We start from the raw sequence: 24,435 nt of genomic DNA on the forward strand, positions 1-24,435 counted from the left end.
AGACAAGAATTGATTATAAATATGCCTTTGAACATATTATTTCAAATCTATATTCTAATTATGAAGTCTTTTTCGTTGTACCTGCTGTCTACTCTTGTTGTCTCCTCTCAAGCATTTTGTATTTATAATCACACGCCAGACACAGCTTTCTTTATGCGTCAAATGACGATGAACACTGGTGGAACTTACTCATCGTAAATTATTTTTTTCTTTCTCAGATTGATGTCTTCTTATATACTAACAAATATAAATTGTAGCCGTTTCAAGAACGAGAACTTTCGTCCTGAAGAAAAAGATTGTTGCTCTTATACAAATAGCGATTGCAACAAATCAGGTGGCCCTGGAGACATTATCACTATTGCCGTAAGTAAAAAAAATTGTGTATACTCCATAAGAAACTCAATAAAGCTATTCTAGTTCTTGGGCAATTACAATGGTGTAGATAATGATCATTGGTTTACCGCTACCCTACCCGCAGGTGGTTGGTTAGATCTCTACGGTGGTGGCAGTACGGGAGAAGCCGTTAGTGTACGGGGTCATGAAGCAGATGGCACTCTCTTTACGCCAGAAATACAAGTAGACGTGAAGGGCATCTTATTAACTTAATTTATAATAATAAAACAAATATATATATATCTTTAATTAACGATCAAGTTTTAATTTTTGTTGTTGGTCGTATGAATTGTGATGATTGGGAATATCTAGAGTACGAATAGGTGGTAATCGAACACTTTCACCGTTTAGTGTCATTGGATCGTTATTGGATGTCTTGTTCATACCAGGCACCATTTTTAAGCGGTCAATCCATAACTCTGCTCTATCTACTGTATCTGAAAACACGGTCGAGACAGACTGTAACATTTCTACTGATTCTTGTCCGAACGATAGTAATCGAATGGCAGCTTCATCTTGTTTAGCATCCATTGACACCTTTCGAGGACCTAGCATGGGTGAGCCTGCAGGCGATGTGGTAGTGGATCGAATATCATTTAAAGTTGCCTACAATTATAAAAAAAAAAAAAAAAAAAAAAAAGGTAAGGACCTAACCAAAGATAGAAACATGTATACTCTATTACCCATCGTCCAGGTAGATTTAATATAAAACCTCGCACAGTCTGTCTTGCTTGCACAGGAAGTGACGCACCAGCGTATTTTGTAATGACCTCTACCACTTTTCGAAGTGTTTCGACAATATCTTTTTTAATACCGGATAAAACGGATTTCCCGTTTGTGTTTGTTGACGTGTTTGGCGCAGTTAATGACTGATTACCTTTTGCTAGTGAAACAAGATAGTTTTTAAGCACATTCATTTGTTGCTCAATGTGTTGTGTCGCGTATTGTAACCATGAAAGGCAATATTTTAAGCATTTCATGGATTCCTCACTGATCACAGCTGCTGTCGTACCAGCTGCTGAGCCTGCACCTACCACCAATTGCTGCCATCGACTGGTTAGTAATGGTTGGTGATGATGATGATGTGTGTAATAAGGTGCAGATCGCACAGGCGATGTACTTCTGGAAGTAGGTTTATGATGATGACGTTGTCTAGTTGAATTTTCCATGTTTTTAATAGTTAAAAGAGAGGGAAAGAGAAGAAAGAAAAAAAAGGGGAGGAGGAATTTTATTATGTCGGGAAAAATGTCGGGGGGAAAAAAAAAGATTTGGTTTGACATATTTTCACGTGAAATATAGCCTTTGTCGAATATCGACTGTTGTTTGGAGTAAAGAAATCACATGCAAGGTTTAAAAAGACCCAAAAAAAAAAAGAAAGGGGGATTGCAAATTATTAATTCATACAAAAAAGATATACATCAAATAGAATCACGTATTGAATTGATAAAAATAGTAATAAACGCGCACTGATGGGTCACAAACCTTTTCCTGATTTGAGCACACATTTTCTTTTATTTGTTTTGCTTCTCTTTTGCTTTCTGAAAGTAGTCGTAGTATGCATTCCCCTGATTCAAGAACAAGAATTTATCTTGATTTCCATTCTTTTTCAGTAGATATTCCTCAAGAGCCACACTATTCGGTGATTTCATAATCATCAACGCCGTTTTATCTATACGTGCCTTGATTTCATCCTCCTCTTCCTCATCTTCCTCATCTTCGCTATCGCTATAATCCACCAGATTAGCACTAAAACGGTTGCTTCCGATGTGCTTATAAAATGGATAAAGAATATCTTGTTTGTTTAAAAATGAATAACATGCATTACTTGCATTTTTCACTTGAATTCGGATCTCTAATAGATTGCCATTCGTTGCATGACAAATCTCCTTGGATATCGTTTCCATGATAGATAATTGTGCATAGCTATCTGGCTATAGAAAATATAGAGTCTATAAACTAGAAAGATGGGAGGACATTATGCTGCATTGACTCTTTACCACAATCATCTCTTCAGGCGTATTGTACTTTTTCATGATTTCGTTTTCTATTTCTGTAACCACACGCTTGTGCTTTTTGTACTCACAATTGTAATCATATGCAATCGTTGTCCCACCTACATTGTTCTTTGATTCATACTTTTCTTCCATCGTGTATCTCTCTATATCATACTCCTCTTCAAGCTTGGCCTTTTCTTTTACTTCCACTAATTCATCCAACAAGTGTCGCACATCGTATCTGGCGTATGTTTATTGCACGTTCTTTTTTTTTTTTTTATATATATTTCTTTTTTGCTTCTTCTTTACCTGTCCATGAGCAGGTGGGAAGTTTTCCAAGGTATCAGGTACTTTTCACTGTCGATAGCAACTGCTGTTGCCTCGTCATTGTATATTTTCGATTCGTACCCAAAGGCAGTGATCTCTTCTTTTTCTTCCTCAAGTCGCTTTCGTTTACCGATCGGTAAAAGATTAGCATTACTGAATCTAGTTTAACAAGGTCAGCCCTTTGTTACGTCTACACACATTTTTTTTTGGTTTACTTGTTCATTTCGTCTATGAGAAAAAAAAATCCCCTGACTCGGACAAAAAAACTTTTTTTCGTTATCTTTCAGGATCTATGAGGGAAGACCGGATAAATAGGTCACACCACAATTTCTTTTTCGGAATTGTCTCGATCCTTTTACTATGAATTTGCTCATTGCTCGTCAGTTGTGTAATCATTATGGAAGAGCGATTTATTTCGCTCTGGAATCGCTCCCATCGAATTAGTTTTGCATACATCAAGCTCTTAAGGACACACTTCAAACTAAAAGAAAGAGGTCCACGTGCATAGATGGGGCTTTTTACCAGCCCACCAAACCCAAACCTTTAAACAACTTACTGTTCTGTGGCCTCAGTCTTTTAGATTGGCCAAGTAATCATTATAAACAAATGTTTAGTAGACGTATCAACACTTATGCCATCAATGTGCCATGAATGGTGTTGATGTCATCGACTCGTCATATGTTTTGGTAAATTGATTGATAGCATTGATGATCATGACGCGATTTATATGTTTTTCCAAATGTTGACCTCGTTAGTATATTGACATATGTGGATGAGGAGCTGATATTTACAGGAATAACAGCGAGAGTGAGTGTGAGTGTGACAGCACCATGTAGACAACCTGTTGTAGGAGTTGGTAGTTGTAGGCTACATTTACACGAAGACATTAAGCCTTTGAGACAAAATACGATTAGAATATTATTACATTTATTTTCTAAATAGTGTTGTAGTTTGGATGCGGTCAGGCGTGTTTGGAGATAGCAGATTTCTCGCTCATGATGCCATAAAGTGGCGTATTTTAGAAGTTTCAAGACATTTTATTACATAAACTTGTACTTTGAATATACACCTGAAAGTCTTTTGAATTGTCCTTTCCCATAGTTTATATTTTGTAACAGGACACAGACTTGTTCAATATTTTCTGATTTTATCAACATTCTTGACTGCAATCTCCTATCACCACTAATTAATGCTTTGATTTATAATAGTCGATATAATGAAAGTCCTACCTTCATTGTTAAAAAAAAACAAATCCATCCGACATGTTAAAATATATTAGCAGTTGAAATTAATTGGGGTGTTAGTTCAAGATGCAACCAAAAGTCGTTCACGATACAGACACATGTATAAAGCAAAACCTTAGAATATCATGCAACTTATCAAAATGTTAATATTACCTTAAATTTTACCAACTACATGAAGTGAAGAAGGGAATACGTTCATAAAGAGAATATTGGGCAGATTGGACTAGAACATAATTGAATCGACCGAGAATCTCTTTGATCCCATTAATATTTCTATTAGTATATATTTAAATAAAAAAAATCTATAAACAGTAGTTATACAATGCGTTTAAAAATTTTACGGGTCAATATATCTCTTAATCACATAATCTTAAGTATATACAGTTCCTTGAGGTACAATCATTTGCTGCGATCCTACATCTGGATAATTCACTTGCAGCCAATAAACTAGAGCATATTAACTCCAAGTAATTCTAACGCGAAGATTCAGTTTTGCATTAAACCTGATGTCCTTACGATATGAAGATATAGTATTCACCGCAAATGCAAGCCTTTAAAAACCTCAAGACAGCTAACTTTCAATCATCCTCTTCACATTACAATAAAAATTTCACAAGTGATATAGTAACAAATAAATTAATATACTACGGAGAAGTTAAAAATCGGTAACAATCAGTACTTTCCTCTAAAGAATTGCTATAAAAAAAGCGTATCATCAGCCGAAGGAGAAAAGAGATCAAACGTAAATGTTACACAAACAAATCAAGCAAAACAAAAAAGAAACGCTCCCGGGTGGGCTTGAACCACCAACCTCCTGATTAACAGTCAGACGCGCTAGCCAATTGCGCCACGGAAGCTGTTCATGTTTTGTTAAATTTAAAATATTATATAGCAACTACAATTAAAAAAATCAAAAATCACGTGATTATCACGTGTTTTAAAAACACGTGATCAAAAAAGTTCTTCAGCCTGGCACAATTTTTTTAAACGAAAGTTTCTTCTTCATACAGGTCCTCTATTCTAGTATGGTGTCTGTTATTGGCCTTGGGTTTCTAAGAGGAGCTAATGATCATTCCGACCATTTTTGTACGCATTGTAAAAAAGAAAGAATGCATGCAACGCCAACTAAAGTATTCTTGTGGTAGTTACCCCCATTCCCCTCGATAAAACATTCACTATTGGCAGTGGCGACAAAAAGTAACTTTTGCGTAAACACTATTTTTGAACTCGATTTTTGGACACGTTTATTAACAAAGTTTATCTTTCACAATTTTTTTTCAAAAAAAAGTGACTTGGTTATCAACTCACCTTTTATATCAATCAAACATTGTGTTATCACTTCGGTACGTATTTGACAGAGTCATACATGAATCAGCGCGGGATCTTAAATCTGACATTATCACTCAGCGCTTTATGGATGGCAACATAATAGCTTTAATAACTGTAAGTGTTTGATAACTGTTGGCTATTGTTGCTTTGATCTAAATTTTATGTAACTAGGTTACATCTCCAAATGGCATTAATAGTAGGCTTGACACAGTTCAATTTTTATTCTACACAGGAAGTGCTAACATTTTTTTTTAAAATCAGTGAATCTTGATTTTATAAGAGATGGGGAAACGGCCATTATGTACCCAGCATGTGTACTAACATTTGTCTCATCCCATATCAGTAAGCTAATTTTGCATATATATTGTTCTGATATTCATCAAATGTCGTTTAGATTTATTCTATATACAAGCATACGACAAAGATCGTAATGTAGAGTATGAAGAAAAATACCTTGTGGTAGATATTTATAAATTCCTAGCTCAACAAAAATAAGGGCTGATGTCTTTTCTCTTCTACAGCCTCTATATCCAGATTGTCCCGCGAAACCAAAGTTGATGATGTCAATTACAGGTAGAAGCATTGGTTGGGGTCGTCAGTCAACAGTTTACCTAGCAAATGTTGAGAGCAGGTTAAGGAAGCAATTGGCATGCAAACGCCATAACACACCAATCAGCGATTCCGCACGATGTACATTACAGACTGAACTTAAAATTTTAAGGACTAATAAACATGTAAGTTATAAACCCTGAACCCTCAATCAAATCTTAACATGGCATATAGGCAAATGTTTTGTCGATCATCAGTGATTTTGTATTGGAAAATAATACGTACACGTTTATGCCATTGTCAGTGTGAATAAATGATAATACAGCGGATAAATTATCTGACATCTCATATTAGATACCTGGGGGGAAATCTTGGAGAGTTTATTAAATCTACAAGCATCATTCCCGAAGAAACCATTTTCTTTATATTCTACCAACTTTCCTCAGGCTTAGAATATTTGCATCAAAAGGGGATTATCCATTGCGGTAAGTAATATCTCAGAACTGTTGTTTTTATGAATAACTAAATTTTACACCCTGTCTGTAGATATAAAGGTATTACAATGTATTCATTAATAATGGCCTAATAATAATATATAGCCTGACAACATCCTCATGACGAGCCATTCACGGAGTCCTCGAGTATTAATATCAGACTTTGGATTGTCCAAGTACAGCGAAGAAAAAAATGAATGGCCAGATAATTATGGAACTCCTGCGTAAAAATGAATTTTTTTTTATAACCTAATTCCTTTATATTTAACCAGTTTATACCAATCACAGGTATCATGCACCAGAGATTCTCAATAACGAGTTTTTTACAGAAAAAGTGGATGTCTGGGCTTTGGGGATCGTACTTTTCCAGATGATGACCAAACAGCACCCTTTTTATCACCCCTCTCGCATGGATACGGAGGACAAAATTTTAAATGAGGCGCCTGATTTAAGTTTACTTCAAGATGACACCTCTGAGGAAGGTAAAAGCTATCGTAATTTTTTTATTTGGACTAAATTTTTGAAGAAAGTGATACTTACTTTTCTATTTAGCAAAGAGATCGATAAACCACTTGCTTCACAAAGACTCAAAGTTGCGATATCTGCCGATTAAAAAAGATCTCACAAAATGGGCCATTACGCGTTGCGGTAATTCTTTCTTTTCCGAGCTTCGTGATGTACGACAAAGTTTTGTCAAAGAAAGAGAAATCTGGTTTGATGGTGTGGAGGAACAACTAGATGATTCAGATACAAATTACGATCCGGACAATGATAAAAAAGAGGCCCAAAAAATTAAAAAACGTGCTCGACTTGATGAAAGCAATCCACGTTCTCTCTTTAAAAGAAATCATAGATACACATTCAGAAGTATCTCTGATATTGCAGCATTCAATGAGGAAAAGTTTTTTGACCGTACGCTTTATAAAAAGAAACTGATTGAAGTTATGGATACAAATGAAGCCAATTAAATCAAAATAAGTAGATTATCAGTACCGAATGATAATAAGAGTAATAAAAAAACTATTTGATTTCATATTCGCTTACACAGTCCTTGTAATAAAGCTATTGGTAGCCTCACAATATTTTCTCTAATAATAAAATTCCATCTTTGTACAGATGTCCCCTTAATTATGAAAAGTTACCAAAGCTTATCCTACTAATTAACATTCTGTTATAACTATCTGACATCGCAAGCCTCTGTACAAAATACCAGCTGGACAACAGTGTATCCCTCTCGTAGTCAATACTAACAAGTCGCTTAGCACGCTGGCTGTTGTTGAACAACGTGGTTCTCATTTGAAACAGAATCATTTAGCCTACTGTACAAATATATATTCACTCTAGACTAATCACTACTACTCACATTTTTTGATCTAAATATTAATTTCATTTTTTTATTAATAAAACGGTCAAGTTCACGACCTTCTATCCTCAGCCCCCAAAAAAATCATTTAGAGGATTTGTGCTTCTCTCATCATTTTTAAATGCAACCTACTAGATTTACTCTTCGAATCCCGAAAAGATGAAATTACAAACGTAAAGAAAGTAACGAAGCGCGAATAGACGAAAGAACTCACGTAGGTAGCGTAAGTAATGAAACGCGAAAACACGCATGCAACGAAACATAAAAACACGAAAAACGCGTGCAAGTAACGAAAGTAACGAAAGTAACGAAAGTAACGAAAGTAACGAAAGTAACGAAAGTAACGAAAGTAACGGAAGTAACGGAAGTAACGGAACGCGAAAATACAGTCAGCGCAGTACTAAAGGTTGGTGCAATCTATACGCATTTGTATTATAAAATGACCGCCAATTGATTTTAGAAACACCAGAAGTTGCCAACCAATAACATTCACATATCTACCAAAGTGTTTCAAGAAGCCAGTTTAAAATATAAAATGTAAGTCCTCTTACACCCCAATTTTTACGTTTGATTATACGTTTCCTTGTAGATTAGAGAGTAGATTAGAGTGAAAAAGGTTAACAAGTAGTTAAATTTATAAAACCGATATGCAATTATAATCCCGTTACAAGATTTAGTCACAAGCGCAGCTCAATTTCGTGAGTTTCGTGAGTTGCAAAGGAATAAAAATACATTTTGGAAAGTATGACATTGAGTGAGATAACCACCTTCGACAGTCAGAGACTTTAAATTTTTCTCAGCTCCTTCGGATAGCTTTCAGCATTTTCATTTATAGTGCACGTTTGCAAAAAAAGTCCAAGTCCTAAGAAAGTCTCACAAATTACACCAGTAAACGATTTATAGCAGAAGCTTGCTTTCCAACTCTGAGAATATTTCTTTTTTTAAACGGTTAACCAAAGAAATAGGTATAGTAATCCAGATGCTACTAACATGAAGGATAATTACTTTGTCGTATGCAATCTGTATTGTACCAACTCCGTTGCTAGAAGAGTCGATTTTCTCGTCATTCAAAGTCAAATTATACAGCGGGTGTGTTACCAGAGATGGATAATTTTTATTAATTTAATTCGGCAATGCATTGTTCCATTTCATGAAATTGCGTCAAATATTTGACCTCTACAAAATCTGATAAATCTATCTCTGATTGTGTTTCCGAATTGCTGTTGGATTCATTTCCATACCTCTGCTCTTGAACACCTGCAGTCAAAGATGAAATGACACTTTCAAGAAAACCTTTATCTGCACGGATGTCATCTGTAAAAAAAAAACCGCAGGCAGTTCATGGCCATACATGTTATAGGCTTCCATCATTCTATCGAATGACCATTTGAGATAGGAGCGGGGCTTTGAAGGTACAAACAAGTGACATTAAACGAACTTCTTCGATTTCATTGACTACTACATATAATGCTGTAAACGCACTAGATTTGTCAATCTTTGCAATGTAGTTTACTAATATTGAAAGTCTCAATTAGGCATAAATATACTCAATGATAAATAATAAATAGATCGCTTACCGATTTTAAAGGAATGGTCGCCACGGATAATTTTTCCACCTGTTAACATAAGCAACTTATTCATATAAGGTTTCCATTTTTCAATGATGCTTGTGTATAAGGTTCTGAAATAAGTAGCCGTAGGCACATATCCAGCATAGGCCAATTGATTATCAAATGAGTATACAACAGGTTGTGTAGCAAAAAACGCACAAACACCTTTACTTTCTTTTTCTTTTCTAAGGAGCACGCTGTCCAGATAAACCAGCTCCAATCTGTCATGCTCAGGCATATGTGACTCTCTTATAATTTTGGAGAAGCACGCTGGTCTTACTGAATTCTGCACACAAGGTCGAAGGAGGTCAGCAACCTGACGCGATACAGCTCCTTTGTGAGTCAAAATTGCGGGAAAAGCTTCTTGTAAAGCAATAGGAAGCTGTTTAACAAATTCTGGGTCATGAGCGCTAAACGATTTCTTGCATCCATAACACGAATATCTGAATGACATGATGTAAAGATATCTTTTATGTAGGGACATTACGTATTATTAGTATATTAAGTATCACCACTGTCATTATTTACTTTACCTTGCGATACAAATATCGTATTTAGTATGTGGATATTTATAATGGTCTTTATATCCAATCTTTCCAGAATATTGACCAATTGGTATAGCACTATTGCTATCTAGATCTGACACCTCGAGCAAATTAGTTGCAACGGATGCAGGCATTTCGGAATGTTTAGCCGTAAGTTGATTTTGGATTAATTGATAAAGAGAAAGAAAAGCAAATAAGATTTCTGATAGAGCCTTTATACGGGGAGTTACCCCTTATTTTCTTATTAAAGTTTATAAAGTGGCTTTTATTAGTCTCCCACAATACAAATAAAGCCTGCTTTTTTGTTAGCGTCTTAAAAATTATTCATTTACAAGCATGAAACGAGGTACAGGAGAGATTGACGATCCTGGACCCCCTTCAGTGTCGGTATTCAAAAACGAATTATCATCCTTCATCCAAAGACATTTAGTGGAGAGGGCAAAAAGAAAAGAAGGTTGTTGTACAATTCACCCATCATTCTCGGGGATCAAAGCGGGGAGGGACAATTGTCGTTTGATGTAGACATATTATGTCCACTCAACGGAGTTCGTTGATTTATTATACCTGTTGACGATAAGAGCTCTAAAAAAAAAATAGCTGGCATTGATTATGATCTAACAAAAAAGATATTTATAATCAAATCAAGCACATGGTTTTCGAAAGAACGTCACAGCAAACAAGGCTTTTTTTAAAAAATAAAAAAAAAGCGTTATCCCTATTTTCTCTCTCTCTCTCTCTCTTATACACACAAATAAGAAATTGAAAAATGTCTACACCTACCAGAAGAAGACTCATGCGCGACTTTAAGAGATTACAAAGTGATCCCCCAGGTAAAGCTTTCTTTGATTGCATTTCATGTTTTAGAACTAATCCTTTATATCATTCTTAATAGCTGGTGTATCAGGTTAGATTGAATAATAGTAATAATAAAAGTGGAAACAGCAGAGGCTAATGTCTTCATGTCTATATATAGGTGCACCTTGTCCAGATAATATCATGATGTGGAATGCAGTAATCTTTGGTCCTGGTAAATTTACCTTCTTTCTGCATGAGAGAAAAGCAAAGTGTTAACAACTCTTTTATTAGCTGATACCCCCTTCGAAGATGGTACATTCAAACTAGTTTTACAATTCGATGAAACTTATGTAAGTAGGGAAGGAAAGGAGAGACAAGTAATGAAGAGAGATTAACAGGAAAGAGACTTAGCCCAACAAACCACCTCAAGTGAAATTTGTATCAAAAATGTTTCACCCTAATGTATATGCCAATGGCGAACTTTGTCTTGATATTTTACAAAACCGTTGGAGTCCAACTTACGATGTGGCAGCCATCTTGACCAGTATTCAATCACTCTTTAACGATCCTAATCCCAACTCACCGGCCAATGCAGAAGCAGCTAATCTCTACCGTGAAAATAGAAAGGAATATGTTCGTAGAGTAAGAGAAACCGTTGAAGAATCTTGGGAGTAAAATATTATATACAAATTGTAAAAGCAAAATCTACCGTGTCAAAAAAATAAATAAATAAACAAAAACATATTCATACAGCTTCTCCCTTTTGAATTGGTTCTCTTTAGGGAGAACCAGACTTTTTACATCGCATGATTTCTGATTTTTGTTTGTGTACAATTGCTTGTCCGATCCTGCTTATCATTGGTGCAAATACAAATTTGTCTTTTTTTTTTCTTTTACTACGCATCCTGACATATTCCATCCCAATGTTATTAAGCACTTGTGTAAAGATTAATTGCCCACCTCTGACCAGCATTGGTCTACGGCCAGTATTTCTTACTGACACAATCTTGCCATCTGGTCCACTTGATCGCAGCACTTGCCGAAATTTTTAATTTCATCATTTTTATACAATAAGGAACCTAGAGTTTTTAGCTGACTAAACTTAGCAGAAGAGCTCATTTTGTAATATTGTTGAGACTCAATTAAAAGTTTCCAATTGTTTCAATCAATCTTTGTAAGCAAACACTTAAACTGAGTAATTACTTGAGTCATAAAAGTTATTTATGTCAAGAAAGTACTATCTATTTATCTATTTAAAGCGTTGGAAGGAGAGCCAAATATTTCATAAAGACCTTCTTGGATTCCCTCTTCGTAGCAGACAAACCATTTCATTTATCCTTGATTGCTTGCAATGAATGAATTTACGAATACAAGGTCTGTAGATTCGTTGATTTAAATTGGAGTGACCGAGGGGGAGCTGCCTTTCCCCACACAGCGCTTCTTGAAGCTTTTGGCAAAGTTGATGCCATCCTCTGCATATTTAATGACTCGTTTACGACTAAATTCATCGTTTATGTTGGCGTAGTGGATGATATTCTTCATTTGTGATGCAATAACATTACAGAATGAAAGGTTTTTGTTTCGTCAAAAACATTCAGGCCATATCTCGTAATACGAGCTAAGAATTCATGCGAAAGATTTTTCTGGATCTCCACAATAACAGACGGGAGATTATTCTTAGCGTCCACAGGATAATGCATCTAATGTCGTTTCTGGTGCTGTCGCTGTGCTCTGTGGGGCAAACGTAATAGTGACCCATGTCCTAGGAAAATCAAAACGAAGCCTATCTTGTCTATAAAGACCCGTTTTTATATTTTTTTGGAATTGATTAGCATTTGCTTGGGAGAATAAAAAACGTCATTAACTAACCTTTTTTTAAAACTTGATATTTTGACTAAAGATGAAAAGAAAAAGAAAAAGAAAAGAAAAAGTGAGTGGGCGTATTTTGTTTGTAAGAATGATAAACAAGGACTGTGGATTATTACATCAGAATGAAATAATCAATCAACTATAGAGGAAAATGCTGCGTTTCAGATAGTTTTCACAATATTGCTGAAAGACTAGCATCATCCTATCAAAATATCTTCATGTACGATGCTGCACTTATCAATAAGTTGGAAAATATACTAATTGTGAAATAGTCTTTTAAATAAAATAGGACCGAGAATTAGGTAGATTAGAATAGACATAAATGTTAATACGAATCAACTTCAGAAAGATGAGAAAGCTTCATCATGATGGACTTTACCTGATGCAAGCAGGTGGAGGTAGTAAAAAATCACGTGAATTTTGAAAACACGTAGGAAAATTTAAAAACACGGTGCTGTGTAGACATTGTCGTGACTGTGTTCGCGTTTAAGAGAGAACGAGAAAAGGGGAAAAAGAAAAAAAAAATATTTAGCAAACGTGTTTTTATACTTACCACTTATACATTATGAAGTTTGAATCAATCAAACCCATTTATGGATTTCCCGATGGATTAACTGTTGCTTGTTATTTACTTGATGGAAGGTAATTAGCAAAAATGGAGTCTTCTTGTCCTCTGACTTATATTGACACATTTCCTTGTTAGAGAGGCTGTTGTTGGAGGTGCGACAGACGGTATTAAAGTGTACCCAGCAGCACCTGGAGAACAAGACTATGTAAAGACACACATTACAGAACATACTGAGGACGTCACTTGTCTTGCTTCTTCCAAAACTAAATTCGCAAGTGGCGGAACGGACGGTCTTGTCTTATTATACAACAATAACACCGTACACTCTTTCGATAAAATTCTTGTCAGAAGCACTGTTCCTATTCGAAGCTTGGCTTTTCACCCTGACGGAACCAAACTCGCCATTGCCACAGAGTAAGACAATCACCATTCAACACAACCAACTCTTGTTAACTCTTTTCTATCTTTAAAGTGATAACGATATTCGTGTGGTTTTAGTAGCAGATAATTCAAAAATTGTCTTATTAAAAGGCCACAAACACACAGTGAAATCCATCTGTTACGATCCTAAAGGAAACTACATGCTTTCTTCCGATGTTCAGGGTCATGTTTTCATTTGGGCTGTAGGACCTCACGAATCCGCCCCTCGTATAGTCAATACACTCGCAGCTGTTATTTATAAATCTAGCATGGACTCTATTTTACAATCCACCGTAACATGGAATCCCGACGGTACCGTGTTTGCTTTCCCTGGTACCAACCAAGACATTCGCGTCTTTACTTCGGGGATCTGGAAACTCTCGTATGCTTTAGAAGGCGGACACACGGAAGATATTGTAACACTAGCATGGTCACCCAACGGCTACTATTTGGCTTCAGCATGTAAAGGTAAATTATTAGTGGTGTGGGATACGAAGACCAAAACCAAAATCACCTCCGATGTCAATTCTACGGAGATCACTAGTCTTCATTGGCAGCCCGACGGAAATCAATTATTGGTGACAGATGCCTATGGTCAAATCAAGTTTTGGGATAACGTGATTTCTACCAGAGAATCTCAATTACCTCATCCTGCTAAAATGCGTGTTGTCAAAGAGCAACCCGCCAAAACATTGGAGTTGCATGAATTGGTGCATTCACAAGCATCTGACGAGATGGACGATGATCTTGGAGATGATGTTAATATGTTATTTGACGATGACGATGAGGGAGAGGATCTTGGAGATATGGGAGAGGATGTAGCCGATTTCGTGATCGATGATGATGGTGCTGGATACGTTGAAACACCCGAAGAGGCTGCTGCTACCCTTGGTCGGGTGAAGACACAACAGACCTTAAATGTAAATAATGCCAACAATCAAGCTTTAATCAAACGTCAACAAAAATTAGAATTGGCATTTGATCCTCCTACCACTTTTCAACCGGGAGAGACACCCTACCATAAACCCGAAACCAATAAATCCTTTGATCCAGCTCAAGGTGAACGAAGATATATGGCCTACAATCTAGTAGGTATTATCACCACCATCTTTGAAGAGGCACATTCTATCATCAACGTGGAATTTCACGATCAAACCGCTTATCGTAACTTCCATTTCACCGACCCCAACAATTATTCAATGGCAGCTATCAGTACTGCTGGTACTGTCTATGCCGTTGAGAGTAAAACTGCCGTCAATAAGGGTAAAAAATTAAATGCGGATGGAGAAGAGAGTGAATCGGAAGATGAAGAAGAGACAACACTTGTGAATTCGATATTATATTACAGACCAAATAATACAGGTGCAGAAAAAGATTGGACACATCATATGCTTCCTGGAGAAGATGTGGTTAGTATCGCTGTGAATCGTGTATCTGTGATTGCTATCACTTCCTTGGGTTATGTCCGTATTTTTACCACGTCAGGTGTGCAACGCCATGTGTTCTCCTTGGATAATATCGTGACAATGGCAGCCATGGTAGATCTTGCCTTGATTGTTTATTCAACTGGACCTTCATTCACAGGCCAACAAAACTTGAATTATATCTTGTTGAATACCGACTCCAACGAAATCTTACAAAGAGATCATGTGCATGTGACACCCGATAGTGAATTATGCTGGGTTGGTTTTTCAGAGACAAACCAAGCAGCAGTGTTTGATACAGCGGGTGTGATGCGCGTGTTACAACGTCAACGTCGACCAGATCAAGGATGTTGGGTACCTGTATTTGATGGTAAAGCACATGCAGCACAACTGGAAAAGACCGAGAAATACTGGCCTGTTGGCTTACTACGCGATAGATTGATGTGTGTTGTACTTCGTGGCAATAATCCTTATCCATTCTTCCCTCGTCCACCTGTCAAGGATATCCCATTACAATTACCACTTTTAGAAATGAACACAGAGGTAGGTGGATTAGAGCAAGAAGTGTTACGTGTGAATACATGCAAACTTCACGAAAAGGATGAAGCGGAAGCGACCAATGCCGAAGAAGACTATGTGGATGCATTTAAAGAAGCTGATAGTGAAATGGATATCGCATTGTTAAAATTAATCAATTTAGCATGTAAATCTGAAAAAGTCTCGCGTGCACTGGATTTAGCAAATGCACTTCATAGTTTAGGTTCGATTGATAAAGCAATTCGTATTGCCTCCTTTCATCGTTTCTCCAGTCTGGCACAAAAATTGACACAGATCAAGGAAACAAAGTTCATGGGTGACGAAGTGGAAACATCTACTTTAGCCGATTCGTTTGCAGCACTTCCCAGTATTTACACATCGAGAGAAAGTGCACTGGATGGAGATCTTTCCTTGATTAATCAATTTAAAAGAAAAGATATGTCATACATGCTGATGGATGATGACGACTCCATGATGCATTTATCTGATGATGAACATTTGTCGAAAAGATCAAAACCATTTCAATTTTCTAGTTAGACCATTTAAAAATTTAAATTAAAAACATCCACGCATACATATTCAATCGACAATGCGTTTCATATAAACAACTGACTTGATACATTGCATGCATGCATAAATTGTTTGTTTGTTTGTTTTTAATAACAGTTCGTGTTCTTAGTATTTCTTGCATACATGCACAATTCGCACCCCACTCTCAATTAACCGTTTAAAGATAACATGTCTAACTTTTCGTTGTCTTCAATTATTATTTTCGAAGAAAGTATTTCTACTTTTATCAATAATCTGTTTCTTCTGATCCGGTCCTTCGGTGATTCTCAAAACATCTCGATAGGATCGGGCTCATCTAGCGAATAAGGAGGATCGTATAATGTCTCCTATCAAATATTCACCTACTTTCAATAACGACGAATGCCAGAGGTACTTCCCGAATGTTACTGCCACTAAACTTAACTCATCGTTCCCAGCCATAAAATATCGAGCTCCTACATTATAGAAAAAGAAAGGCCTAGGTAAGTATCCATATATCCTATCAATGTTCCCCAATAAACAAGAGACCTAAGTCTATTAAGTCTATATGCTATATTAACCATTGCTAATGAATGAATGACAACTTTTTTTTTATATTTTAATTTTTAGTCTTGACAAGATTATTAAGCACAAGTCAATCTTTACCCTCTCAAACCAGCACAATCTGAAGCAGATGCCATGATCAAAGTTTGGGCAGATATTTTTGAAGTTCCAATCTACAGTACCGGAATATGCATCCGTTGGAAAGCTTGAAGTATTGTTTATGTCTACGAACAAAATTAATTTTTTCAACATAATCTCAGGCTTAGGGACACACCATATCAGTAAAGCTTGTTGATGATCATCTGCACAGACTGCTAATCCTGTCAAATTGTATATCTTATTGCGGACGGTTCCTGAACTTAAAAGACGAAGTAAATCCATCATTGGAGATTTTCTCGACTGAAATATTATATAAGAAAAACCAAAAACGGTAAACCTGATGCTGATAGATTTTGGTTCTTAGCATCATACTTCAAGCACAGCAGATATCATCACACAATTCACTCACCGAGAAGAAAAAGGTCAAGAAAAGCATGGAAAGAAAGAAGAAGTCCAAGACCAGGAGACATATCATGCTTTTGAATCTATTCATTGTTTATATTTTATTTATGATCAGCCGGAAACTTAAAGTAAGTTGTTCACTTTACCCAGATGATCCAACTAATCATTATTTTTTTTACTTTGGTCCTATACTAAATTATTTTAACAGAAAAACAAGCTGGTGGTAGAATGAGCTGTTAAGTGCCTATATTAATGTAAATATTTTACTGTTAATATTATTACACTGAGCTGTAGCATATATTGAGATTGCTCTGCAAAGATTGATAAATCTATTAGAATCGCTGATTTGTCAACAAAGCTCTAGTATGTCACTACAATTGGGCGCAATTTGGCAGGCAGTTAGACCTATGTACATTCAGTGATAGTTAAAGCAAAATCACATAAGAAATAACCATGCTAGGTATAATCAACGATAATTGTATCCGGTCATTTTATTTTTTTCGAATTAGAGACACATATTATTGCAACTATTGACTCGAAAAGGTAGATCACGGCATTATCGTTGATATGGGCACTACAATGATTTATTCTCCTGACAATGACCCTATTATTTGAGAGAGGGGCTATCTAACGTTATACACTCCTCCTTATCCGCTTGGACTCATTACTATCAAGATGTTTCAGAAATTGCCGAGTGACCGGATAAGAAGTGAATTGATAGATGTAATGATACCATTCTTCAAGAGTAACTGAAGGCAGCGAGAATGTTTCCCGGTGAACCCATACAAAGCTATATTCGAAAATTCGGTTGATATGTTCTTTAAAGGTTTGTAATTATTTTAATATTTAGTCTTAAAAGCCTGCGAATGGTGGCAATACAAATGCACACAAAATGTCCATTTTAAAAAGTTTTTTTTTTCAAACACCGTGCAAGTCACTTAAACTTGGACATGTCTCTCCTTATCCACCAGTGTTGTTGTTATAATTAGCCCCCTATTATTTTATAAGATCCCCTTTTTTTTGATTATTTTTCTTTCTTTCTCTCAATAAACAAAGATGAAGAAGGCCAATTTCCAGCCTAAAGATGCCCGAGCAATGAGCGTGTACCGCGAAGATGACTTGGATATGGATGATTTCTTACAAGTAAGCAAAGGAAAGCAAACAGCTACACAAGCGCTCGTAGAATTTCTTAAGACCAGCCCAGAAGAATTTCAACGAGGTGTTCCTACGGAACGATCCAGTCATAATATCTTCTCCCGAATTCGAAAGCCCAAGAGACCATCGCAACCGCCGCCCGTACCTACACCTTCTGTCTCGACACGATCCATTCCTTCCAGCACTATTTCTTTACCGGTCACCTCTTCCTCTTCTACGCTAACCAACCCAACATCATATCATGGCAGTGAAGGACAGAGAAGGAAAAATTACGTCGTCGACCTCATTTCGGTCTCTAAAAGTGCTGGCAATAGTCGATCTCCTTCTTTTGAAACCAGTTTTGTGTCACGTACAACCAAGGGTGAACCCATTTTACCTAACAAGAAAAGAGAATCCAGTCTATACAGTGGCTCACTGCATCATTCCGTTTCCATCAAAAGTCAACTAAGTAATGCAGCAGGTACACGTAAAGTATTAAAAAATCCGGAGCCGTCTCTAAAATCTGATGAGATGGACACCATCCAAGCTGCTTTATTACAACGTTTGGAACGCATGAAAGTGTCGCAGATAGAAATACCCAGTGATCAGATAGCTGCTGGTTTAGCTACTGAACATGTACGCGCCTTGGGTATCACACATGCCTTGGATAATGAACATGTGCGTGATCACACTAAACGGAAAGTGAGACACATGCAAGTCCAAACAGAAAAGCCAAACACTCATATCACACAGCCACCTATTGTCAAAGCAGAAGCATCATCAGCAGCACCAGTGGCATCAATACAGGCACAGTCACAAGCAGAGACACAGGATAACGACTTTGAACAACGAGCTAAACGTGCAGAAGCCGCTCTTGAAAATGCGCTGGATCATTTTGAGGTGATTAGTGGACTGGCGTATAAAAAATTGCGTGAGGTGTGGGAAGAAAAGATGAGATGGGAAAATGCATGTATGGATCTACGAGATCGTTTGGTCTCTATGGAACAGCAACAGAAAAAATATCCTTTTCAACCATCACAAAATGATTATTTCGCGGAAGAAAATGAAGATGAGTTAGGACTTTCTGAATTTCCATGCAGTGAACCACATTAAAAATGAATAAAAAATATATGTACAAAAAACGTGTATTTTAGTACGTTTAACATTTTGATATACGCTATCATTAAGCCACCCCCATTGGCATTTACACACACGGAATAAGGGAGGAATAACGCCATGTGCTTCACTGAATTAGAATGCCCTCATTCTGACTGTACTATGTGTCACCAACATTGATATCAAATATGACAAACAGAGTTACAATTTGTTTTTTTTCCCTTCATTTAAAATAATTTAACTCTATTTTAAGGGGGAATAAACGCAATTTTCTGTATTGTTTGTTGGTTACCACGTTTTTGTTATCATGAATGAAGCCACAGGTTGATAAATCCCAACCTTTTTCTGATTTTATGCAAGCCATGCAAATTTCCCAAATGAATTTGGAAACAGACATAAAATGACAGGTATCTAAAAGTCCTATTTACAACTTCATAGGGGGGTCTTTGATTTCAGGAACACGCTATACGTCATCGCATTCAGAGTGTGAGTATAATTTTATTTTATCTCACACACTAAAAGAGATTGAGATGTACACAAATAGATTTATATAAAATTTTTTAAAATTATTATTCTATAATTTTATGGGCTCACTAATATTCCACTCCTTATTGTTTTATCAATGTCACCTGCCAGTAATCGAGATAGCTTACTTTAATCTTTTCCTGGTAAAAATGTAAAGCAATTTCTCCCAGTCTACTGGTAACTCAAAAAATTAAATTTGAACGGAGTGAAAAGAAGTACTACTCTCTGGGATGTGGTGACTCTGCGTCGCTATCATAAAATAAGGGAAAATGATGACACCAGAAAAAGAAGGACATTTGATTCAACCACTTTAAGAACGCTTAAACATTGAAACAGACAGACTAAAAATGGTTAATTAGGTCACGTGCCTACAACAGCATACGCCCAGTGATATGTTAAGTTGTTTGAAGCAAGTTTTTATTTTATTTTATTCTTTATCACTCCTTTTTCTGTTCAAGTAAGGCTTTATCTTGTAGAAAAAGAAAGCAATGGGGCAATCACCATCCGCAGCAAGTAGTCGGCATGACAATGCGTCTACTCGTACTTTACATTCCGCCTCAATGCGTTCCAATCGACCACTTTCTTTTTTTCGAAGGATATCAAATCGACTTTCCACACATCCCAATCGGCGTTCTGGACAACAACAGTTGCAGCAGCAACAACAGCAACAGCAGCAGCAACAGAGGTATTATCAAGGTCAAAGATCAGTAGCTACCTTGCATACTTTCTCCACCACCACTTCTTCAGTCCGCCAAGCAACACAAGAAGCCGCCAGAGCTGCAGCAGCTGCAACTGGTCCACCTTTTTTACTGCACCACCAACAGCAAAATCCGGTGACCACAGCACAAAGTCGTAGTAGTCGAAGAACAAGCGTAACCTCTTTATCGGATTCTACCACCTCCTGGAATGAATTCTTATCACGAGATACCGATAACGGAAGTAGTATGTTAAGGTATTTACAAATACCAATTCGCGCAAGCACTGTTACCATGGAAGGCGAATCCGCAGCAGCAGCAGCAGTAGGAGGAGCAGGAACAATGGAGCAACAACAAACGTCGTCAACGACCGCTTCTTTAAATACCACAAGAAGAATGCATATACTGGTGATTGAATATCGATCCTCAACGTCATCACCTTCACCACCTCCACCAGCTCCAAGAGCATCATCACCTTCAACTCCTCCTACAATAGCATCATCTCCTCCACCTTTTCCACCTCCTACTACACCATTACCTCCACCACCTTTACCACCCCCAACAAGACCATTACCTCCACCACCTTCATCCCAATCATTCTCAGCATCACCAACGGGACAAGTAGCAGGATCACAGCAATATCGATTCTTAGGCTTGAGGAGACGTCGATCCCAAGTATCCAGTCATTCCTCCACGGATACTATCATGAGCCATTATCCAAATATCAATCCTACTAGTCCGGAACCTACGAGTGGACAATGGGTCGTGTATGTGATGAATAGTACAACCACCATCCTATCCTCTTCATCCGTCGCCAACGCCTATTCTGCCATGGATGACAACCCAACGTATGAAGATTTACTATGGTTAAGTAATCGATTGGGACCTGCCAGACCTTGCACCACCACGCAAGCGGCTGTGGATGCTGCCATCCCTGTATTGGATTGGTCGGATCAAATGAAAAAAGATGTGGAAGCGTGTCTGGTGTGTTTGGATGAGTTTGAAAATAAACAACCAGTACGCGTGTTGAAATGTCATCATGTCTTTCATCGCGAGTGTGTAGATAGGTGGTTATGTGAGTCTCATAACTCGTGTCCTGTATGTCGTAGAGTGCCTGTTGAAACACCATCATCTTAACTCCCGATGCTCCTCAATAATAATTTACCGTCAATATTCTCATCAGCATCATCATAATAGCATAGTCATAATAATTGTAATCATAATAAAGTAATTGATAAGGGGATTTTCTTTTATATTATATACGTATGCATCATGTAATGCTTTATATTGGGAGGGGGGAGGACGAGGAGGACGAGATAAATGAATGGAGGATTTAATCCTGTAGGGATAGTAACTGATACAAAAAACAGCTAATAAGTTGGTCAAAGAAGAAACGATGAGTCCTTTTTTTTTTCGAAACCAAAAATATTAGTCAATTATGTCATCTTGACATAAGCCTATTGTTTATCGATTATATTTACTACGCCTCAGCCCATAGCTAATATCGATCCAAAGTCTTACAAGGTTATGATATCGCAGCTCAGGTATCAATCGATAATCTACTGTCTTAATTACCTGTCGAAACAACTGTACTGTGCTTCCACTCTCAATTTACCGGATGTTTGAAAACACTACCCGCTTTTTTGAATAATTTTGGACACTTGTGTGAAGTTCAATTGCCCAAAAGAATAAAACTAATTTGGCCAAGTGTTTGAAACTAATATGTCCAGCATTTTAATAAATAAATAAATTGCCCACTTTTAAGAAAATAATTTGACCAAATATTAAAATGATTACAAAGGTTCTTTATTCAAGCATTTAGGGCACATATCAATCAAGTGCATGATAAAATTTTGTATTCGTTTAACAGGAACATCCTCGCTGTCTTCAATCACTCTTGAAGAAAGTATTTCTGTATCTATCAATTCATTTCTTCTGATCCAGTCCTTGGGCGCTTTCCAAAACATCTCGATAGGATTGAGTTCAAGCGAATATATATCTGCGTTCCAGTAGAATCTTGTAATGACAGTGAAGCAGGTTTTATGGAAAACAAAAATCGATCATCCTATGAAGTTTAGACGACATAGGATGTCAATCGACGTAAAAACTTATCACGTGGTTCTAAAAAAATACGAATTAAAAAAATACGGAGTTTTAGACATTTCCTCGTTTTTTTAAACTTGTCAAAGTAACTTTTTCTAAAACTCAATTTACTTTCGACTGCATTGGTGGGAGTTCCCCTGCACGCTTTTCGGAAGATACCCAAAAGTTTATGGGTTTCGACTTATTATTGGGTGGGCAATGAACAGAAGTAAGAGAGATGGCCATCATGTACACGAGCAACAAGTCGTTAAGAAATGCCAAGGATCAGTAACGTGTGTCAATGGTGCTTGCGCTTTGTACAAAAAGCAATTAAGACCCCCTGTCGAGCAGAAATTGATTATGAACAAGTGTATTCACTGCAACAATGCAGCGAGATGGATTCAACGGGCAGTTGCCTTGGGGGGGGGGTTTGGAGAATACCCAGTTGCATCACAGATGTTGACTGCCCACCCCAGTTTACGGACGGTGAGTCTAATGTTGTTCTTCAACAACATGTGCTTTAAGTTTAAAGCACGAATCGGAGGATTTAAAGACAACGTGAGCCGTATCCATCACTGCTCTGAAACCCACGAACACAATTACATCAGTGATACACGTTTCGCAGATCTTATGGACATTGATGGCTTGATGCGAGACTTTTTATTTGAGACGCAAGAGTATAACTCGGAGGAGGAGCAAGAAAAAGAATTTTGTTCCGTTCTTTTACATCATTTAGTTGTCAGGGAGAAGAAATTCCCCTGCACATACAAAACTGATTTTTAAAGGGATGGTAACCGCGACAAACGAGATAATTGACTCTCACACACCTCCTTTTCTTTTCATCACCGATCCCAGTAATTTCGTGAGACGCCATGAAGAATTTTCAAGCAACAGCGGAAACGCCATAGACCACTCTAACATATATTTTCCAGAAAATATATCAATAACTCAAAACTCTCAATACCAATTACACGGAAGAGTTTACTCTACCTCTTCAACAGGGAGAGCATTTTTTTTACAGTCTGTTACAAAATCATCGATGGCATTAATTTTATCGTTCGTATTGACAATCTCGACAAAGAAATCAAAATCATCACATCAGACATAAAAGATGCCGTGGCACAGTTAATTTCTGTTTTTTTTTAAAAAAAAACTTACTCCATTTAAACTATATTATAATCAATAAACATTTAGACAAATTCACTATACATTAAACTCATGCAGTTGTATGGTATATTTCCCCATCACCATTGCTAAATAATTATATTTCTAAATGGGCGATAGCATGCACTTTGACGGACACGAAGGATCAAATAACAACGGACATCCTTTAAAAGTATTGTTGCTGCCAATTTGAGTTGATTTGGCGTTACACGTGTTGTAAACACATCTCGATTAAAAACCTGTAGTGTTTTAATAACAATCTCTCTTGTGTTCCCCTCGGCCTTTTCATTGTTCAATACTTTTCATATTATATCTAATACAAAGCTCATCATTCGCACTGGGATTAGATTTCGTTATTTCTAAACTTTTAATAAGAAGTCGTTATAAATAACCATAGTCGCTTTCACTTTTATAATCTTTGCTGCTTAATGTTTGCATTCTAGTAACTCGCTATCAAAACCATAATTGATCCTCCAGTTATTTCTTGGATTAAATTATAGCAGTACGTAAGTTCGTTAATAATCTTAATCAGTCCCTTTCATTTAAGAAGTATCACTAAATTCCTAACGATATCAATCACGGAATTTTAAAATAAACAATAAAGATTATAAACTGCCTATTTATGCTCTCCTTATACATAGATGTATGTATAGTCTTCATGACTC

At 36.8% G+C, this 24,435-nt stretch overlaps 12 protein-coding genes and 1 non-coding gene across 13 annotated transcripts; 8 read left to right on the plus strand and 5 right to left on the minus strand.

Moving 5' to 3' along the window:
- Positions 1–60: 60 nt before the first annotated feature.
- Positions 61–606, plus strand: EV154DRAFT_557031 (uncharacterized protein; the record flags this gene model as incomplete). The annotated part of the gene is made up of 3 exons (XM_051605397.1): positions 61–194; positions 258–363; positions 418–606. The coding sequence occupies 3 exons, from the start codon at positions 61–63 to the stop codon at positions 604–606; spliced, it is 429 nt and encodes a 142-aa protein (XP_051450505.1).
- Positions 607–642: 36 nt separating this feature from the next.
- Positions 643–1,310, minus strand: EV154DRAFT_432513 (transcription factor Opi1-domain-containing protein; the record flags this gene model as incomplete). The annotated part of the gene is made up of 2 exons (XM_051596676.1): positions 643–999; positions 1,077–1,310. 2 exons carry the CDS (start codon positions 1,308–1,310, stop codon positions 643–645), a joined length of 591 nt encoding a protein of 196 aa, XP_051450506.1.
- Positions 1,311–1,904: 594 nt separating this feature from the next.
- Positions 1,905–3,813, minus strand: EV154DRAFT_488423 (uncharacterized protein; the record flags this gene model as incomplete). The annotated part of the gene is made up of 6 exons (XM_051599114.1): positions 1,905–2,324; positions 2,391–2,628; positions 2,697–2,873; positions 3,271–3,287; positions 3,506–3,606; positions 3,771–3,813. 6 exons carry the CDS (start codon positions 3,811–3,813, stop codon positions 1,905–1,907), a joined length of 996 nt encoding a protein of 331 aa, XP_051450507.1.
- Positions 3,814–4,741: 928 nt separating this feature from the next.
- On the minus strand, positions 4,742–4,815 carry EV154DRAFT_t168. Its single transcript has one exon. It is a non-coding gene; the product is annotated as a tRNA-Asn (tRNA).
- A 155-nt stretch (positions 4,816–4,970) lies between these two features.
- EV154DRAFT_532267 (kinase-like domain-containing protein) lies at positions 4,971–7,408 on the plus strand. The gene is made up of 12 exons (XM_051603884.1): positions 4,971–5,099; positions 5,247–5,301; positions 5,366–5,401; positions 5,459–5,483; positions 5,549–5,629; positions 5,682–5,746; positions 5,809–6,021; positions 6,071–6,135; positions 6,191–6,325; positions 6,459–6,554; positions 6,619–6,812; positions 6,883–7,408. Exons 1-12 carry the CDS (start codon positions 4,984–4,986, stop codon positions 7,296–7,298), a joined length of 1,497 nt encoding a protein of 498 aa, XP_051450508.1. The 5' UTR covers positions 4,971–4,983; the 3' UTR covers positions 7,299–7,408.
- A 3,084-nt stretch (positions 7,409–10,492) lies between these two features.
- Positions 10,493–11,450, plus strand: EV154DRAFT_532274 (ubiquitin-conjugating enzyme E2 2). The gene is made up of 5 exons (XM_051603885.1): positions 10,493–10,678; positions 10,741–10,752; positions 10,822–10,875; positions 10,935–10,993; positions 11,055–11,450. Exons 1-5 carry the CDS (start codon positions 10,615–10,617, stop codon positions 11,316–11,318), a joined length of 453 nt encoding a protein of 150 aa, XP_051450509.1. The 5' UTR covers positions 10,493–10,614; the 3' UTR covers positions 11,319–11,450.
- EV154DRAFT_532276 (uncharacterized protein) lies at positions 11,449–11,785 on the plus strand (the record flags this gene model as incomplete). Its single annotated transcript, XM_051603886.1, has 1 exon — positions 11,449–11,785. A coding segment is annotated over one exon (247 nt), but the record flags the coding sequence as incomplete, so codon positions are not given.
- Positions 11,786–11,818: 33 nt separating this feature from the next.
- Positions 11,819–12,489, minus strand: EV154DRAFT_532278 (uncharacterized protein). The gene has a single exon (XM_051603887.1). It carries the CDS (start codon positions 12,341–12,343, stop codon positions 12,182–12,184), a length of 162 nt encoding a protein of 53 aa, XP_051450511.1. The 5' UTR covers positions 12,344–12,489; the 3' UTR covers positions 11,819–12,181.
- Positions 12,490–13,051: 562 nt separating this feature from the next.
- Positions 13,052–16,074, plus strand: EV154DRAFT_608009 (WD40-repeat-containing domain protein). Its single transcript, XM_051607652.1, has 3 exons — positions 13,052–13,154; positions 13,216–13,494; positions 13,553–16,074. The coding sequence occupies exons 1-3, from the start codon at positions 13,078–13,080 to the stop codon at positions 15,996–15,998; spliced, it is 2,802 nt and encodes a 933-aa protein (XP_051450512.1). The 5' UTR covers positions 13,052–13,077; the 3' UTR covers positions 15,999–16,074.
- A 355-nt stretch (positions 16,075–16,429) lies between these two features.
- EV154DRAFT_488427 (uncharacterized protein) lies at positions 16,430–17,127 on the minus strand (the record flags this gene model as incomplete). Its single annotated transcript, XM_051599115.1, has 3 exons — positions 16,430–16,465; positions 16,656–16,952; positions 17,062–17,127. 3 exons carry the CDS (start codon positions 17,125–17,127, stop codon positions 16,430–16,432), a joined length of 399 nt encoding a protein of 132 aa, XP_051450513.1.
- Positions 17,128–18,052: 925 nt separating this feature from the next.
- Positions 18,053–19,323, plus strand: EV154DRAFT_532280 (uncharacterized protein). Its single transcript, XM_051603888.1, has one exon. It carries the CDS (start codon positions 18,111–18,113, stop codon positions 19,299–19,301), a length of 1,191 nt encoding a protein of 396 aa, XP_051450514.1. The 5' UTR covers positions 18,053–18,110; the 3' UTR covers positions 19,302–19,323.
- Positions 19,324–20,239: 916 nt separating this feature from the next.
- EV154DRAFT_532281 (uncharacterized protein) lies at positions 20,240–22,126 on the plus strand. Its single transcript, XM_051603889.1, has one exon. It carries the CDS (start codon positions 20,318–20,320, stop codon positions 21,659–21,661), a length of 1,344 nt encoding a protein of 447 aa, XP_051450515.1. The 5' UTR covers positions 20,240–20,317; the 3' UTR covers positions 21,662–22,126.
- Positions 22,127–22,692: 566 nt separating this feature from the next.
- EV154DRAFT_532282 (uncharacterized protein) lies at positions 22,693–23,715 on the plus strand. The gene has a single exon (XM_051603890.1). It carries the CDS (start codon positions 22,826–22,828, stop codon positions 23,387–23,389), a length of 564 nt encoding a protein of 187 aa, XP_051450516.1. The 5' UTR covers positions 22,693–22,825; the 3' UTR covers positions 23,390–23,715.
- Positions 23,716–24,435: the final 720 nt, after the last annotated feature.

The sequence above is a fragment of the Mucor mucedo genome, assembly GCF_025094135.1.
Source record: "Mucor mucedo strain NRRL 3635 chromosome Unknown EV154scaffold_247, whole genome shotgun sequence".
Lineage (NCBI taxonomy): Eukaryota > Fungi > Mucoromycota > Mucoromycetes > Mucorales > Mucoraceae > Mucor > Mucor mucedo.